Source organism: Lathyrus oleraceus, chromosome 1 (genome assembly GCF_024323335.1).
Source record: "Lathyrus oleraceus cultivar Zhongwan6 chromosome 1, CAAS_Psat_ZW6_1.0, whole genome shotgun sequence".
In the NCBI taxonomy this organism is placed as follows: domain Eukaryota; kingdom Viridiplantae; phylum Streptophyta; class Magnoliopsida; order Fabales; family Fabaceae; genus Lathyrus; species Lathyrus oleraceus.
Genome location: NC_066579.1, coordinates 391,698,729 through 391,716,315, shown reverse-complemented (window position 1 = coordinate 391,716,315; position 17,587 = coordinate 391,698,729). Strand labels below are relative to the sequence as shown.

At 36.4% G+C, this 17,587-nt stretch overlaps 1 protein-coding gene across 1 annotated transcript; it reads right to left on the bottom strand.

The window, feature by feature from the left end:
* Positions 1-3,333: 3,333 nt before the first annotated feature.
* Positions 3,334-6,075, bottom strand: LOC127073931 (DNA-directed RNA polymerases II, IV and V subunit 9A). Its single transcript, XM_051015181.1, has 4 exons — positions 5,905-6,075; positions 5,742-5,817; positions 5,411-5,569; positions 3,334-3,597 (listed from the first exon to the last, which is right to left on the bottom strand). Exons 1-4 carry the CDS (start codon positions 5,931-5,933, stop codon positions 3,517-3,519), a joined length of 345 nt encoding a protein of 114 aa, XP_050871138.1. The 5' UTR covers positions 5,934-6,075; the 3' UTR covers positions 3,334-3,516.
* Between the last annotated feature and the right edge of the window lie 11,512 nt (positions 6,076-17,587).

Sequence of the window (17,587 nt, the reverse complement as noted above, 5' to 3'; positions counted from 1 at the left end):
AACGCGCACAATTAACCTAATGATTCCCGTTGAGTACAACGGACGTGAGGGGTGTTAATACTTTCCCCTTGCGTAATCGACTCTCGAACCCTGATTTGGTTGCGACGACCATAATCATCGTCGTTCTTTCTTGGGTTTTATCGATATTTCCCCTTTCCTTTATAGGAATAAATAAAGTTCGGTGGCGACTTTGTTCAGTTCATCATGCGAGCGTGCGTTTGCGCTTCGCTAGGTCGTATTCTCATTTTTTCGAGGTGCGACAGTACCCACTAGTTTATTATTCGCTGACGATGCTCGACAATCAGCATTAATAGCCTTTTTTGAGCGATGACATAAGGAGACATCTTTATTCCATCTTCTATTCGGTGAGATGACGATTACCTTGGATGGTGTTTCCTCTCTATTCCCTCTTTCCCTAGCAGGTAGTTTCTTCACCGCTCATTTTATTAACCAGTAACTTGCATGTATTACTGTTGTACAAGATTTGGGAGTTACTGAGGAGCAGGTGATAAAAGAGTTTAGGTTTAACAAGGGCGATCACTTTTGCCTATCTTGGCTCCGGGATAGGTATGACGGCCTATTGCGTCAATCTATGTATAAGCCAGCCGTTAGGGTATACATGTTACATCTTGTAAGATGTACTATTTTAGTGGATAAGTCTTATATATATATGATCTTGTACAGTGTTGGATATATGAGCATTTGCCCTCCATTTGTGAGCAGTAGGTTCTTCCTACCACTTCTGGCTCCACACATGCCAAAAGATGGAAGTCCATACGTGCACGCTAAGGAGGTGGTGTGGAATACAGAAAGATGATTGATGTGTTGACTATAGACGATGAAAGACCTTAGTAGCTAGACACTTACTTGTTGATGTATGCGACGGGTTGGATATGTCCATGGCATCCCATAACCAGTATTTATTATTCCATATGATGACATTGATAAATGGTTTGTTAGTCACGTTATAGTCTCTACCCATGCCAATAGAGATCGTGTAATGGAAGTTCAGTTTCATGCGTTGTGTTAATGGATATTTGGAGTGGTACCTTACTGTATCACACCCTCGCATCACCCACCTAGGTAGCATGAAGATAATGTTGGACTTTCTCATGTTGGGGGCCTTCTGATGATGTGTCGCCTCTTCCACCGCCACGTGGTGCGGATGATGCTCAGCGTCTATAGATGATAACAGACATTATGGATAACCTCATGGGTTTGATAAATCCAAGAGGTTAGGTTTATACTTTGGCATCGCAGGCAGCACACTTAACTCATGGGGACCTATTTAGACCTTATTATCATTTTTATATTATTTTTATATTATGTGTATTATTACTCAGACATTTGCACCGCACAATTTATTAGATAATATTTTGTCACTTCCATTATTGCATGATGAACATAACTTAGCATTTGATAACTAGCATAACACATGACGATTAACATAACTTTAGATAGACGATTGCATAACTTAACAAAACAATAATAATTAATAAAACCTAAACATCGTGATTATGTCGTTGATAGATCTAGAAATTATCGCATCAAACTCGATTGGTTCCTTACTTAGCCTACGGTGATATTTCTCCGCATAACCTTCAAATCTTCATCACTTTTCAACTTAATACAATCGTATTTTACCATTCCATCAGTATTAATCCATGGTGCAAGAAACTCGTCTTGAATGTGGTAAGAAACACAAGAAATGGGGGTTTGAATTGGATTTCTAAAAATGAAAGTTTTTTGAAAACCAGCACAATCAAACAATAATACGAACAAGAAAAATAACACAGTTATTTTTATCCTGGTTCCCTGTTACCAAAGCTACCTTCAGTCCACCCGCCAAGGTGATTTTGCCTTCTCAGCAAGGACTTAATCCACTATAACCAAATCTGATTATAGACACCACAAAGACAAACCGTCTTTGTCTTCTTCAGTCTATCTGACTAAAACCTAGTCACTCAAGGAATACACTCAAACAAATCAGATTTACAAGACATTGTTTATAGGATTGCTTCTAAGAAAGCATATTAACACAAGTTTAGTACAATGAAATATTCACACAATAACGAACAAAAGCTCTATGTGTGTTTACAAAAACTATACACGGAAAATGTATACTTTAGCAAAAGCGTTGTGAATGTTCGTATGAATTAGTAGCGAATAAGCATGAGCAACTTGTTCAATCTTTCAAGTCTCCTTTATATAGGCAGTGAAAAGATCCGTTGAAAGGTAGAATTGGAATATCAAGAATGCAGTTGTCTCCTTGTATAAATGTTTGCATATAGGAGACAAAATGGTATAATAGTACTGTCCTTAACCCACAAAATCAGCGTAGTAGGGGGAAGAGTGATTTTGTACTACTTTTCTGATGCAAAAACATTTTGATCTTATCTTTTAATCTTCAGAGGCTTCTGAATAAATGATGTTGAAGCATGCTTAGAAGGATTAAGAGACTAGTTGAGAGAATCTTCAGAACCTCGGTCTTCAGAGTCTTGACACAGTTCTTCAGAACCTGGTCTTCAGAGTCTTTAGATCTTGTTCTTCAGAGTCTTCAGAACTTGAGAGCGCAGAATCTTGAAGGCTTAACAATCCTTCGGAGCTCTTCAATCAGAATCACAATCAGAAGCTTTAGCATAAACGTTCATCAAAATTGTTGTCTAAGAGCATTCTAGAACTTGACAGTGTCTTGTAAATCACTTTGTATCTCTTCAAAATCAATGTGTGTTTAGTCCATAATCTGATGACGTCACATGTCATTTTACTTTTTTTTTAATGATTTTTATAATATTACATAATTTTATATAAAAAAAATTATAATTTTTTTTATAAAAACTCCAAATAAAAATCCGATTTGAATAGTTATTCTTAAAATATTATTTTAAATATTTCATTGTCTTATTGAAACTTTTCTGAGATATCAAAATTTCAAAAAATCACTTAATTTTGAAAGTATTTCAAATAGCTTTTCATAAACATAGTATTTGAAATATAACTTTTCTAAAAAATTATAATTTCTATTGTATTTTGATCTTTAATAATGTAGGTTTATGTTATATAAAATCAAAATTAGTTTTTAATTTAAAAAAACAAACGAATATAAAAAAATTTATAATATTTGAAAAACAGTTTTATAAAATCCATTTTTAAAAATACAAAAAAAAAATCTATCTTTTTAAGGAAAAAACAAACATGCCCAAAATCTTGTAGAATTTGAATGAAAAAAAAGAGCAATGACATTTTGTCAAGGATAAAGAAAAACTTTTTTGCCATTAAACATTTTAATATGAAACCTTTAAGCAAATATCTATCTCAAAAGCAACAAGAAAATGACAATGGCATTTTGATTCTTGATTTTCTCCACCCCCTCCCTTTCCTTTTAACAAACCAACAAGAATTCAGTGTCAACAACTACAGTTAAAATAAGGTAGTACACATGCCAGGTTTTCATATAACTACAAAATATGTTAGATTTCCCTAACAGTTAAACCTTGATTTGTGAAGCCACAGATCTCAGTCTCTCCAACGGTGTCCACAGTTTGGGTTGCAGCAAACGAAGAAAAGAGTCATTCCTTCCTCCCCTCTGGCAGTTGCCTGCATACATTTTAAAATATCAGATGATCCATAAGTACTCAAAATAAGGTTTCTGATCAAGACGGTGTTATACATTTGCCAAAAATGCGTTCAAAAGTGTAATTTACAGTCTATAAAGATTAGAGTATCGAAATATCAATAAGGAACACGGGCCTTGGCCAGTGTTCAGTGTTCTGTTAGGGAACTCATTTGCCTTTTTTTTTGGTGAAGAACTAATTTGTCATTTGAACAAGAAAATGAAGTAATTTACATGACACCAAAGGTCCAAAATATTTGCCATTTAGCAAAACAAGATCTCCTTTTGTTTCTTATTCTGAGGAAAGACTAGAGTATAATAGAATAACAGAACAAATCATGACACTATAGCATGTCAATAATATTTTGAGATTAAAAGGAAAATAGCATAATTTTATCCGTTGCAACAATTTGCCTAGAACCATGAACACTACATTGATGGAGACCACAGCTTCCTGACATGCAAAAGCGGAACAATTTTCACACTTCTTCAAACTTTATTTTCATTTAAAACTTGAGTTGAGGTGGCAGGGAGATACACCAGCTAATGAATTTTGTTGCATTAAAACAAGATAAAGACAATATATAAAGGTTTTCAAACTTGTACGAGCTTATACAACAACTCACGCGCCTTCTAGCATCTATGCAATTGTCATGAGTTGTGGCACTTTATAACCCTATACAGTTCACAACACATGCCTTCTACCAAAGGTGCCCGTTTCTAGTCCCTGATACCAGAAATTGAAACTTCTCACTCAAAATACCCAGAGCAGAACAGGAAAAGAGAAGCCACAAGTACAATCCTATGACACGGAAGTTTGGCGGCAAAGGGTCAGCCATCTACTTCAAATACTCCTTACAGCTGGTTAAACATGATGTCACGCAATCGTAAAATGAACATAAATGCCCTGAATTAACAGGACAAGAGAAGCTCCTCCCTCCTTTAAACTATTTAGGATATTTTAAGTTAACTAAAATCAATTACTCTACCTTTCCAAAATGACTTAAATTCATGCTGTGTGGGTCTTACAGTGAGTACTATTTCCCTTGCTGTTTTTCATGAATTTTTCTGTGGTTTTGGAGTTGGGTTGTTTAATAATGTCATGCAACTGAGTCTAATTTTATACTACAGCTACATCTGATCGGTCAGGAAGATATCTTATTACTGGTTCAGATGATCGACTTGTAAAAATTTGGTCAATGGAAACTCCGTGTAGTTTGCTGTGAGTTCAAACAACGCGTTAGTTGCGTCCTCATCAAACGGCTGTGTTATTTGAGTTGTAAGCTTTCTGTGACGAAGTTAGCAATTTTTTTGTATCTTCTCTCCCTTCTATCTGGAATTTGTTTGGCATTTTATATATGACTATTTGGTTTACACAGTAGCTTGCCAATATCAGTTTTGCAGGGACAAACTGGAGCGGTTACATCCATAGCCTTTAATCCCAGACCTAAAGCTGTTTACCAGCTTTTATCACAAGTATGTTGTTTATTAAAGAAAGAAAAGTAGTTTGTATAATAGCGATTTGTTCAAACTTACTCCACTATGCCACAGTGCTATAACCACTACTTGACAACGACGACAGCAACAACAACGAAGCCTTATCCCACTAAGTGGGGTCGCTACAAGGATCAACTTTCACCATAATGTTCTATCCAGGACCAAGCTTCTAGCCAAATTATAAATCTCGGGATCTTTCTTAACTATTTGACAACACATAGTACTAAATAGCTTATCATAGAACAATAGCAATTTGTTGAAATTCTACTATGTGATAGCGTTATAGGGCAGTGGTTTTACCTGGAAAAACACAGCTTCGCCGTGGTTACACTGAACGCAACGAACAGCCTTGGTACGAGGAAGAGTTGGATCTGCAGCAACATCCTGCAAGACTTGAGTGCGCTCTCCAACAGAGTGATGAATCTCATTTCTATACACACAGAAGTTATCAGCATTCTCCTGAACAACAACAACAACAACATCTCAACAAATAAACAACTAGTCAAACAAACTTATGACATATAAGTTTATCACATTAGAACAAGAAAAACAGTCCCTCTCAACACCAATTTCAAAACAAAAACAAAAAACAACAACATCCTAATTGGAAAAGGCAGAAGAAATAAAGAACCTGGTGATCGCAATTGCGGCAAGCATAGAGAAGAATCTTAGCTTCTCTGTCTTCCTTAGGGTATAGAATGTTGTTACTGTGAATTGAAGAAAGCCAAGTTATTAGTTAATTTATGAAAGATAAGAAAGGGGTATAATGGAAGATGAAAAGATGAGAATCGAACCATTCGCGGCAAAATTTCATGGTACTCATCTTTGGCAGAGGAGGAAGAGAACGGGACCTGACTGATTCCACACACTCTTTCGCTACTCGCTGCTTCCTTCTTTTCCCTCCCACTTCTCTCCTTTTCACTATGCAGTCGGAGTATCAATTAACTATCATTAGTTTATACTATGCGCTCTAGAATATAAAAACAAAACAAAAATTGCAATATCTTAATTTAAAGATAAGAAAAAAAAATCCTTAAGATTGTTATACTTAATATAATTTAATTAATATATATTAAAATTAATTATATTTGAGATCGAAGAGAGAATTTTTATTTTATTTTATTTTTAAAAAAACATCATTGACTATTAAATTGATTAGCATTGTTTATAACTCATTTCATTCTATTTTTTATACTATGTCGGCTTGGAAGGCTTAAGAAAAGGACATCCAGAAGTCAGAAGTTACTAGTAGCTAGACTTTTTTCCTATGTGTTTTAGTGTTTTAGGGTATTTTTCACGAAGATATCATGTCAATCTTTCATATCAACTCAACGGTGGGCGTATCTTGCACATATGTAATTATTAACCATTTATTCTATTTAAAGATGAAACACACATAACTCTTTTGTTATTCAAATTATTCTCATTCAAATTCCACTTTTTTTTATCTCTTATTGACTTGAGCATTGGAGTGTTAATATTGCAAGTCAATCCCCTCTCCATCGCACCAGAAGCCTTGAGTCAATGTAACAAAGAGGGAATTCATCATTTTTAGCACTACATAATTCTAGAGAAGAACATTGTTGTCGTCTGTAGGAATCGACTTCTGATTCCTACGATCTCAACAATCCGTCGTTTCCCGATTCAACCAAATCACTTCCTACAAAAATCCATATCTCCTTCAATTGAAGCATAAATCCCCATCTTTCAATCGTTTCCGTCGAATTCAAAGCCAAGTTCTCATCCATCTGATATGTTAAACAAATGGCAACTTTCAAATCTACATGTTTCGTCGTTCAACATCAAGTTATTACATATGATGAATCGGTTAGAAACCCTTTGTCTCCTTCTCAAAGGACATACAATCAACTATTAACAACCACTCTCTCTGCTCTTCCACCGTTGAATCTTGTCCAACCTAGGGCATATCAAGGAACTTCTCAACTTCCTTCATTCCTCATATCTACTCAGCAATTCTACCTATGAGAACCTTTTTTCATATCTACAATACCGCCTTACATAACCAAACATGAAGCTCTCCCCAATTTTCAGCTCGTGCGGGATAATATTGGTATACAAGAAGCCAATGAATTGTTGAACAACGTGTACGAGATGATTCGATAACAAAACTCTCAAGCCTTGACACAGAGACTAACTTGGATTGAAGAAAGTATGCACAATGTCAACCCGAAGAACAACATAATGCAAGAGGCAACTTCGCATAAGACCGTCGCCCCGGAGCCGAGAAAGAATCTGAGGAGGTCCAAAAATCTCCAAGTCTCCGATGAGACAAGCATCACATTCCTTCCCTTGATTCTGAATGAGGAAGAGGTATTCACATTCCTCTTGATGTTTGTTGCCCTATTAGGAAAGAAAGGTATAAAAAAGATACTTTCACCCAGCCGCTGAAGAAGAACCTCATGTTTGTTCATATCATATACAACAATATTCCGAATTCGTTATAGAAGCCTTTGAAACTCCTGAGTTATAAGGGAATAGGTGATCCAAATGAGCATGTTAGGAATGTGAAAGACCAGTTGGACTACTACCATGTCAATAGAGATGTAAAGTGCAAGCTCTTTGAACTAACCCTAATTGAGTCAATCCTAGCTTGGTATAAGTCCCTCGCAGACAGGAGCATAGATTTATGGTATAATTTTTAAGAATCATTTATTGTTCCTTTCACTACCAGGAAGAGGTAGTCAACCACCATAGTACGAAGGAAACCCTGCGGGACTATTGATGGTTCGTCTGGCTATATATAAAATATAGTCTGTCGGGTACTTGACTGCAAGTGCACAGTCTAGTCACTTTACTTTTAAAAGATATCGATCCCACATGGACCTATGGTCAAATTAGTGCTGCTAACGTCACTATGTTTAGCTAAGGGAATTGATTAGTAAGAGTTCGGGGGTAATATAGTAAATCTAAGGGAAATTTTTGGTTTTAAGAAAGAATTAAAGGAAGGAATCAGTATGCAGCGCATTAATCGTCAGGGATTCGATAAGTCACCGGTGAATAGTTCAAATGTCAAATATCTCTCAGTAGAAAATGTTTATTTAAAAGACTTTATCTCACACTCTTGTGGTTGTTGATTTGGCCTATAACTTTAAGTCAGAATGTACGCTCTCGCTGTCCCATTTGAAGTCAAAATTACTTTTTGAAAATAAATAAATTCTAATTGTTTTTAAAGTGCTCTCGCTGTTTTTAAACCCAATGCCTAATTTTTACTATCCAGCTCGAGCCTCACGCTCTCGCGATTGTTGGTTCTCACCTTAGTTAATTTCCCACTCTCGTGGCAAAATCGTATTAAATAGCTTTTCACGCTTTTGTGATAAAGTTAATTAAATTCATATTAAAAACTTCAGCCTAAAAGGTTATTTGAGAAAAAGGGTTTTCACCGGTTATTATTAAATCCCATCAAATTAAGTTGCTACGTATCGATACCGGTAGTTTAGCCGAACATATTAATTAAAGCAATCGCAAGGCATAAACAGATTAACTCAGCGGCAAACATGCTTATAACAATAAATGGGCAATAATAATAATAATTCAATAAAAACCTGGAGATCGAAGTACAGAGTATAGCGATTCTTGGAGCACTTGAGCAGTCCTCCACAAGTCGGCAGGCTTTGCTTCTTCAATACAGATTACTACTTAAAATTAAATAAAGTGTAGTAGTTCCCCAGTGTAGGAAACTACTACTATGGCTAACTGGAAAACTAACTGGAAAAGGGAAACTATGAAAAGAATGGCGAATACAATAAGGCAACGGAAACAAGGTTGTTGGAAAGAAAGAAAAAAATGGTGAATGCTAAAAACTGGAAGTTAAATTGCAGAGCGTCAAATCAAAGTAGGCATCCCCAATTTTTCCCAATTGAGTCCTTTATATAGTGTCCATTAGGTCTTGGTAGTTGAGGAATTCAAGGAACACTTGGTCTTGAGAGAGGAAATCGTGGGAAAAGTTTGTTGGAGGATGTAACAACCCAATTTTAGTAATTATTTCTTATATTATTATTATTATATTTTATTTTATTTATTTAGAGTGTTAATTAATTAATTGGTTGTTAGGTAGTATAATAATTGATTATATTAATTAATTTGGTGTGTTAATTAATTATTTAGTTGATATGAGATATAATGAATAATTGAATTAATTAACTTGGTGTGCATATTGAGTTGGTTTAATTTATTTGAAATAAATAGAGATATTATAATACTAGGTCTTATTGGGCCTAATAATTAAATTAGAGGTATCATTCTTTAAGCCCAAATATAATACTAGGATATAAGAGGTGAGGAGAGTGAGAAGTAGGATTCATTTGATCATTTGACGGCAACAGAGAAAGAAAAGAGGAAAAGTAAGGAGAAGAGGGGAAGAACAAGAGAGAAGCTAAGGTTTCTAGAAAATTGAAGAGGTAAGGGGGAGAATCCTTATTATTATGGGTTAGTATGATTGGGTCAATGGGTAGAAATATGTTTACGTTGAAATCCCTAAATTTCATGGTTTTTGGAATTGTTAGGTTTTTATGAGTATTCTTGATTGGGGTGATTTAATTGTGTTAAAACTGAAAATTAACTTTATATACCTAGAGTATTGTATGAGTTATAATTTTCTGAGCGTTTGGCTTTTTACGGAATCGAAATCGGAGGTCCGAAAGTCCTCCAACGATGAAAAACGCAGAAAACTCTACATTCTGTTTTTGTGTTAACCGGTTACCCTGAGAGCGTTAACCGGTTACTTGCTCAAAAATCTGCCCAGAAGTTGATTCTGTTTTATGTTAACCGGTTACCCTGAGAGCGTTAACCGGTTACTTGCTAAAAATCTACGCAGGAAATTGCATTCTGTTTTGTGTTAACCGGTTACCCTGAGAGCGTTAACCGGTTACTTGCTGTTGAAAAATGAAAAATTGAGATTTTAAAAGTTGTATTCATTTTGAAATGAAATCTAAGTGTGCGTATTTGATAATTAGCCTATATTTGTGAATGATATATTGTTATGAATGTGTATATGTACCATTGGTGGATAATTCATGGAGTTGAATTATGGTGATATGTGGAATGTTAAGATGGTAGAGATGATCTTAATTGCATATGTGTTGGTATTTGTACATTCATTCATGGCATGGTCGGCTTCATGGTGGAAGTGGTGAAACTGTGGGTTCACATGGTAATAGACGTTGATCCTTGAATGGAAATAGGCGTAGCAGACGTTGATCCTTAATTGGAAATAGACGTAGTGGCTTTGATCTTGTCCGGATCGGAAGCGTGGCTTGGATTCTAGATATTAAATCGGAAAGCGGTGAAACATTGGGTTCACATTGCGGTACCACATGCATAGAGTCACATGTCTTGCATTGAGTCACATTAGAGTTATGTGATAATTGAATGTGTGCATTGATGTGATTGTGAGGTGTGTATGAGATATGGTAATTGAATTTGGTGAGGTTTAGATACATAATTTGGCAAAATATGTGATTATGTGATAATTGTAGTTATGTGTATAATTGGGAATATAGTATTGGATTGTAATATTATACTCCCTGAGTTTTGATGTGTGCTTGAAACATGTGAAATAAATGTTGGTTAATATTATTGACATGGTTATACAAGGTGTGATGAATTCTGTTCATTGTCGATTTAATCATTGTGCTTTATTATACTTCCTCACAATGATTTGAATTCCCACCCTTCTGTTTGAATGTTGCTTTACATGGCATCGTGCAGATACTCCAGAGTAGTATTGCGGAAGTAAGTGTACGGTAACTCACTCGAGATTAGCTGGAGAGTTCCGGTGCTTTGTTTTAGAGACTAAGTAGTGAGTCAATGCTCTGGTCATGTAACACGGGGTAGATTGGTAGTATTGAACTCATATCTGATTTGGATACGTATTATGTTATTACTTGTGAACATGTTTATTTGAAAATTGCGGTTTGAGAGGCCATAGTGCCAAATATTATGGATATGGTTTTAGTTATCTTGAGGAGATTATTGAGAGATGATCATGGTATGGGACATGGATCATTTTATGAAATACATGAGTATTCATTATTTTCCGCTGCGGACGCATATTCTTGAATATTCATGATAAGTGAAATGTGTTATTTTAAATGACCAGGTGTAATGTATATTGATAATGAATGATGTTGGTTTTTAAAAGCTTTTAGTTTTTGAAAACGTCGATGTGACGCCCTTTCGTTTATATGCGTGCTTATTTACTCTGATTATATGTTAAGTATTTTGGGGTAGAAAAAGGGGTGTTACATTAGTGGTATCAGAGCAGGTCGGTCCGTCCGGCCAGGTTGTTTAATTAGGTTTGTTCCCTAGTATGCGACAGGTGTGTGAGAACAATGTCGATGTTTATTTTATTCCCCATGTTGGGAAAGAAATAAATGGGGGAGAAGCGTCTGCTTCTCTTGGATGTTCCAATTGTATCGAGCTTGGACATTATGTTGTTGCATGTAAGAGTGCAGTGTTGGCTAGTTAACCTGTTTTGAGAATGTTGTGCTTTTCCTGAATCCGAAGAGAGGTCGGATTCGAGGATGGTGTTGGTTAAAATTTAATCGGGTGTATATCAACTGTTTCAAGAAGAGGTTATTTTTCCTGAGGTTGGTGTTAAGGAAGATTGGTTTGTGTCTGCTAAGCAAGTTGATGAATCGGTGCAAGGTGGTGCCGAGTTATTTATGTTGTTGGCAACTTTGGATATTCGTGAGAAGAGGACGATTGAAGAATTGCCAATAGTTTGTGAGTTTGCGGAGGTATTTCCGGAAGATATAAGTGATTTACCGCCGGAACGTGAGGTTGAGTTTTCGATTGATTTAGTTCCTGGAACTAGACCTGTATTGATGGCTCCCTATCGAATGTCTGCTTCTGAGTTGAAAGAGTTGAAGAGTCAACTTGAAGACTTGCTCGAGAAGAGGTTTATTCGTCCTAGTGTGTCGCCGTGGGGTGCACCTGTTCTGTTGGTCAAGAAGAAAGAAGGTTCTATGAGATTATGTGTTGATTATAGACAGCTGAATAAAGTGACGATTAAGAACAAGTATCCACTTTCGAGGATTGACGATCTGATGGATCAGCTGGTTGGAGCTTGTGTGTTTAGAAAAATTGATTTGAGGTCCGGGTATCATCAGATTCGTGTAAAGGCTGAGGATATTCAAAAGACTGCTTTTCGGGCAAGGTATGGTCACTACGAGTACTCCGTGATGCCTTTTGGTGTGACTAATGCACCTGGTGTATTTATGGAGTATATGAATAGAATTTTTCATGATTATCTGGATAAGTTTGTTGTTGTGTTCATCGATGATATATTGATTTATTCTAAGAGTGAAGAGGATCATGCCGAGCATTTGAAGGTTGCGTTATCGGTGTTGAAAGAGAGGAAGTTGTTTGCTAAACTCTCTAAATGTGAGTTTTGGTTGAGTGAAGTAAGTTTTCTTGGACATGTGATTTCGAGTGGTGGTATTTCTGTGGATCCTACGAAGATTGAAGTTGTATCTCAATGGGAAGCTCCTAAGTCTGTTGCTGAGATTAGAAGTTTCCTTGGCATGGCTGGTTATTATAGGAAGTTCATTGAAGGATTTTCTAAGTTGTCGTTACCATTGACGCAGTTGACTAGGAAAGGTCAAGCTTTCATTTGGACTTCGCAGTGTGAAGCGAATTTTCAAGAGCTTAAGAGAAGATTGACCACGGCTCCTATTTTGATTTTACCAGATCCGTTAGAAACTTTCGTTGTGTATTGTGATGCTTCTTTGTTGGGTTGGGAGGTGTTTTGATGCAAAAAGGGAAAGTGGTAGCTTATGCTTCAAGGCAACTTAAAGTTCATGAGAGGAATTATCCGACGCATGATTTAGAGTTGGCCGCCGTTGTGTTCGTGTTGAAGCTTTGGAGACATTATTTGTTTGGATCAAGATTTGACGTGTTTAGTGATCACAAGAGTTTGAAGTACTTGTTCGATCAGAAAGAATTGAATATGAGGCAAAGGAGATGGTTGGAATTCTTGAAGATTATGATTTTTGTTTGAATTATCATCCTGGAAAGGCGAATGTTGTAGCCGATGCATTGAGTAGGAAGGCATTGCACATGTCTATGTTGATGATTCGAGAATTTGAATTGTTGGAGCAATTTAGAGATTTGAGTTTGGCTTGTGAAGCGACGTCTTCGTGTGTTAAGCTTGGTATGTTGAAGCTTACGTGTGGCATTCTTGACGAGATTAGAGAAGGTCAAAAGTCAGATTTGAAATTAGTCGATGTTATGACATTGATTAATCAAGGCAAAGGTGGTGACTTTCGGATTGATGAGAATGGTATCATGAGGTGTCGTGATCGAGTTTGTGTTCCGGATGTTGCGGATTTGAGAAAGAGGATTCTCGAGGAAGGGCATAGAAGTGGTCTGAGTATTCATCCTGGTGCTACTAAAATGTATCAAGACTTGAGAAAGATGTTTTGGTGGCAAGGTATGAAGAAGGATGTAGCGGAATTTGTGTATGCATGTTTGACTTGTCAAAAGTCAAAGATTGAACATCAAAAGCCGTCTGGTTTGATGCAACCGTTATCTATTCCCGAGTGGAAGTGGGATAGTATCTCTATGGATTTTGTTTCGGGTTTGCCGAGAACATCGAGTAATTGTGAGGCGATTTGGGTCGTTGTGGACAGGTTGACGAAATGTGCTCATTTTATTCCGATGAGAATGGATTATTCGATGGAGAGACTTGCTAAGTTGTACATCGAAAGGATTGTGTGTTTGCATGGTATTCTATCGAGCATTGATTCAGATAGAGATCTGAGGTTCACTTCGAGATTTTGGCAAGGCTTGCAAGGTGCTTTGGGTACGAAGTTGCGTTTGAGTTCGGCATATCATCCGCAAACTGATGGTCAAACGGAGAGGACTATTTAGTCACTTGAAGATCTTTTGAGGTCTTGTGTTTTGGAACAAGGAGGAAATTGGGATAGTTTCTTGGCTTTGATCGAGTTTACGTATAACAACAGTTTCCATTCGAGTATTGGAATAGCACCTTTTGAGGCTCTTTATGGTAGAAGGTGCAGAACTCCTTTATGTTGGCACGAATCGGGAGAGAGTGTTGTGGTTGGACCCGAGTTGATTCAAGAGACTACGGATAAGATTAAGATGATTTAAGAGAAGATGAAGGCTTCTCAGAGTCGTCAAAAGAGTTATCATGATAAGAGGAGGAAGGCTCTTGAGTTTGAGAAAGATGAGCATGTGTTTCTTCGAGTTACGCCAATAACGGGTGTTGGTAGAGCTTTGAAGTCGCGTAAGTTGACGCCGCGTTTCATTGGTCCTTATCAGATTTCCGAGAGGGTAGGTGAAGTGGCATATCGGATTGCATTACCACCGTCACTTTCTAATCTTCATGATGTGTTCCATTTGTCTCAATTGAGGAAGTATATTGCGGATCCATCGCATGTTGTTCCATTAGATGATGTTCAAGTGAGGGATAATTTGACGGTTGATACATCACCTATGCGAATTGAAGATCGAGAAGTGAAGAAGCTTCGTGGTAAGGAGATTGCTTTGGTGAAAGTGATATGGGGCGGAGCCGCCAATGGCAATATTACATGGGAACTCGAGGATAAGATGAAGGAATCGTATCCGGAGTTGTTCGTTTGAGGTAAATTTTCGAGCCCGAAATTCTTTTAAGTGGGGGAGAGTTGTAACATCCCAATTTTAGTAATTATTTCTTATATTATTATTATTATATTTTATTTTATTTATTTAGAGTGTTAATTAATTAATTGGTTGTTAGGTAGTATAATAATTGATTATATTAATTAATTTGGTGTGTTAATTAATTATTTAGTTGATATGAGATATAATGAATAATTGAATTAATTAACTTGGTGTGCATATTGAGTTGGTTTAATTTATTTGAATTAAATAGAGATATTATAATACTAGGTCTTATTGGGCCTAATAATTAAATTAGAGGTAGCATTCTTTAAGCCCAAATATAATACTAGGATATAAGAGGTGAGGAGAGTGAGAAGTAGGATTCATTTGATCATTTGACGGCAACAGAGAAAGTAAAGAGGAAAAGTAAGGAGAAGAGGGGAAGAACAAGAGAGAAGCTAAGGTTTCCAGAAAATTGAAGAGGTAAGGGGGAGAATCCTTATTATTATGGGTTAGTATGATTGGGTTAATGGGTAGAAATATGTTTACGTTGAAATCCCTAAATTTCATGGTTTTTGGAATTGTTAGGTTTTTATGAGTATTCTTGATTGGGGTGATTTAATTGTGTTAAAACTGAAAATTAACTTTATATACCTAGAGTATTGTATGAGTTATAATTTTCTGAGCGTTTGGCTTTTTACGGAATCGAAATTGGAGGTCCGAAAGTCCTCCAACGATGAAAAACGCAGAAAATTCTACATTCTGTTTTTGTGTTAACCGGTTACCCTGAGAGCGTTAACCGGTTACTTGCTCAAAAACCTGCCCAGAAGTTGATTCTGTTTTGTGTTAACCGGTTACCCTGAGAGCTTTAACCGGTTACTTGCTAAAAATTTGCACAAGAAATTGCATTCTGTTTTGTGTTAACCGGTTACCCTGAGAGCGTTAACCGGTTACTTGCTGTTGAAAAATGAAAATTTGAGATTTTAAAAGTTGTATTCATTTTGAAATGAAATCTAAGTGTGTGTATTTGATAATTAGCCTATATTTGTGAATGATATATTGTTATGAATGTGTATATGTACCATTGGTGGATAATTCATAGAGTTGAATTATGGTGATATGTGGAATGTTAAGATGGTAGAGATGATCTTAATTGCATATGTGTTAGTATTTGTACATTCATTCATGGCATGGTCGGCTTCATGGTGGAAGCGGTGAAACTGTGGGTTCACATGGTAATAGACGTTGATCCTTGAATGGAAATAGGCGTAGCAGACGTTGATCCTTAATTGGAAATAGACGTAGTGACTTTGATCTTGTCCGGATCGGAAGCGTGGCTTGGATTCTAGATATTGAATCGGAAAGCGGTGAAACGTTGGGTTCACATTGCGGTACCACATGCATAGAGTCACATGTCTTGCATTGAGTCACATTAGAGTTATGTGATAATTGAATGTGTGCATTGATGTGATTGTGAGGTGTGTATGAGATATGGTAATTGAATTTGGTGAGGTTTGGATACATAATTTGGCAAAATATGTGATTATGTGATAATTGTAGTTATGTGTATAATTGGGAATATAGTATTGGATTGTGATATTATACTCCCTGAGTTTTGATGTGTGCTTGAAACATGTGAAATAAATGTTGGTTAATATTATTGACATGGTTATACAAGGTGTGATGAATTATGTTCATTGTCGATTTAATCATTGTTCTTTATTATACTTCCTCATAATGATTTGAATTCTCACCCTTCTGTTTGAATTTTGCTTTACATGGCATCGTGCAGATACTCCAGAGTAGTATTGCGGAAGTAAGTGGACGGTAACTCACTCGAGATTAGCTGGAGAGTTCCGGTGCTTTATTTTAGAGACTAAGTAGTGAGTCAATGCTCTGGTCATGTAACACGGGGTAGATTGGTAGTATTGAACTCATATCTGATTTGGATACGTATTATGTTATTACTTGTGAACATGTTTATTTGAAAATTGCGGTTTGAGAGGCCATAGTGCCAAATATTCTGGATATGGTTTTAGTTATTTTGAGGAGATTATTGAGAGATGATCATGGTATGGGACATGGATCATTTTATGAAATACATGAGTATTCATTATTTTCCGCTGCGGACGCATATTCTTGAATATTCATGATAAGTGAAATGTGTTATTTTAAATGACCAGGTGTAATGTATATTGATAATGAATGATGTTGGTTTTTAAAAGCTTTTAGTTTTTGAAAACGTCGATGTGACGCCCTTTCGTTTATATGCGTGCTTATTTACTCTGATTATATGTTAAGTATTTTGGGGTAGAAAAAGGGGTGTTACAGAGGAAATATAGGCACTTTTGGGTGCCTGTTGCTGATTGCTTCAAAGCGCAGTTTGTGGCCGTGTGACGCTCGTCATGGGCCTGTGACGGTCGTCACAGTCTGGGCCTTGACGAGCGTCATGAATGTGTAGCGATCGTCACATCAGCAAAATCTGCTTTTTCTGTTCTTCTGGTTTTTCTATGTTCTATTACTTGTTTCTTCTTCTTTTTTCTTCCTTTTCTTCATTTTGCTCTTTAATGCATGGAGATTTAAATATCTGCAAAAACAACACGAATACTTGCGCAAAAATCGGGATATTAATCGAAATGATGTGATTTCTGAGTGTAAGTAAAGGCAATTATTTGATGTGTTTTCGTGTTATCAAACTCCCCTAAACTTGAATCTTTGCTTGTCCTCAAGCAAACACAATTTGAAAAATAGAATTTAAACGCGGATACATTACTGTTCGTACGTGGTTGTCAGGTGGATTGTTAGGATGTCCGATATTGAGTGAAACACCAAGGATACTGTGACGACACGAGC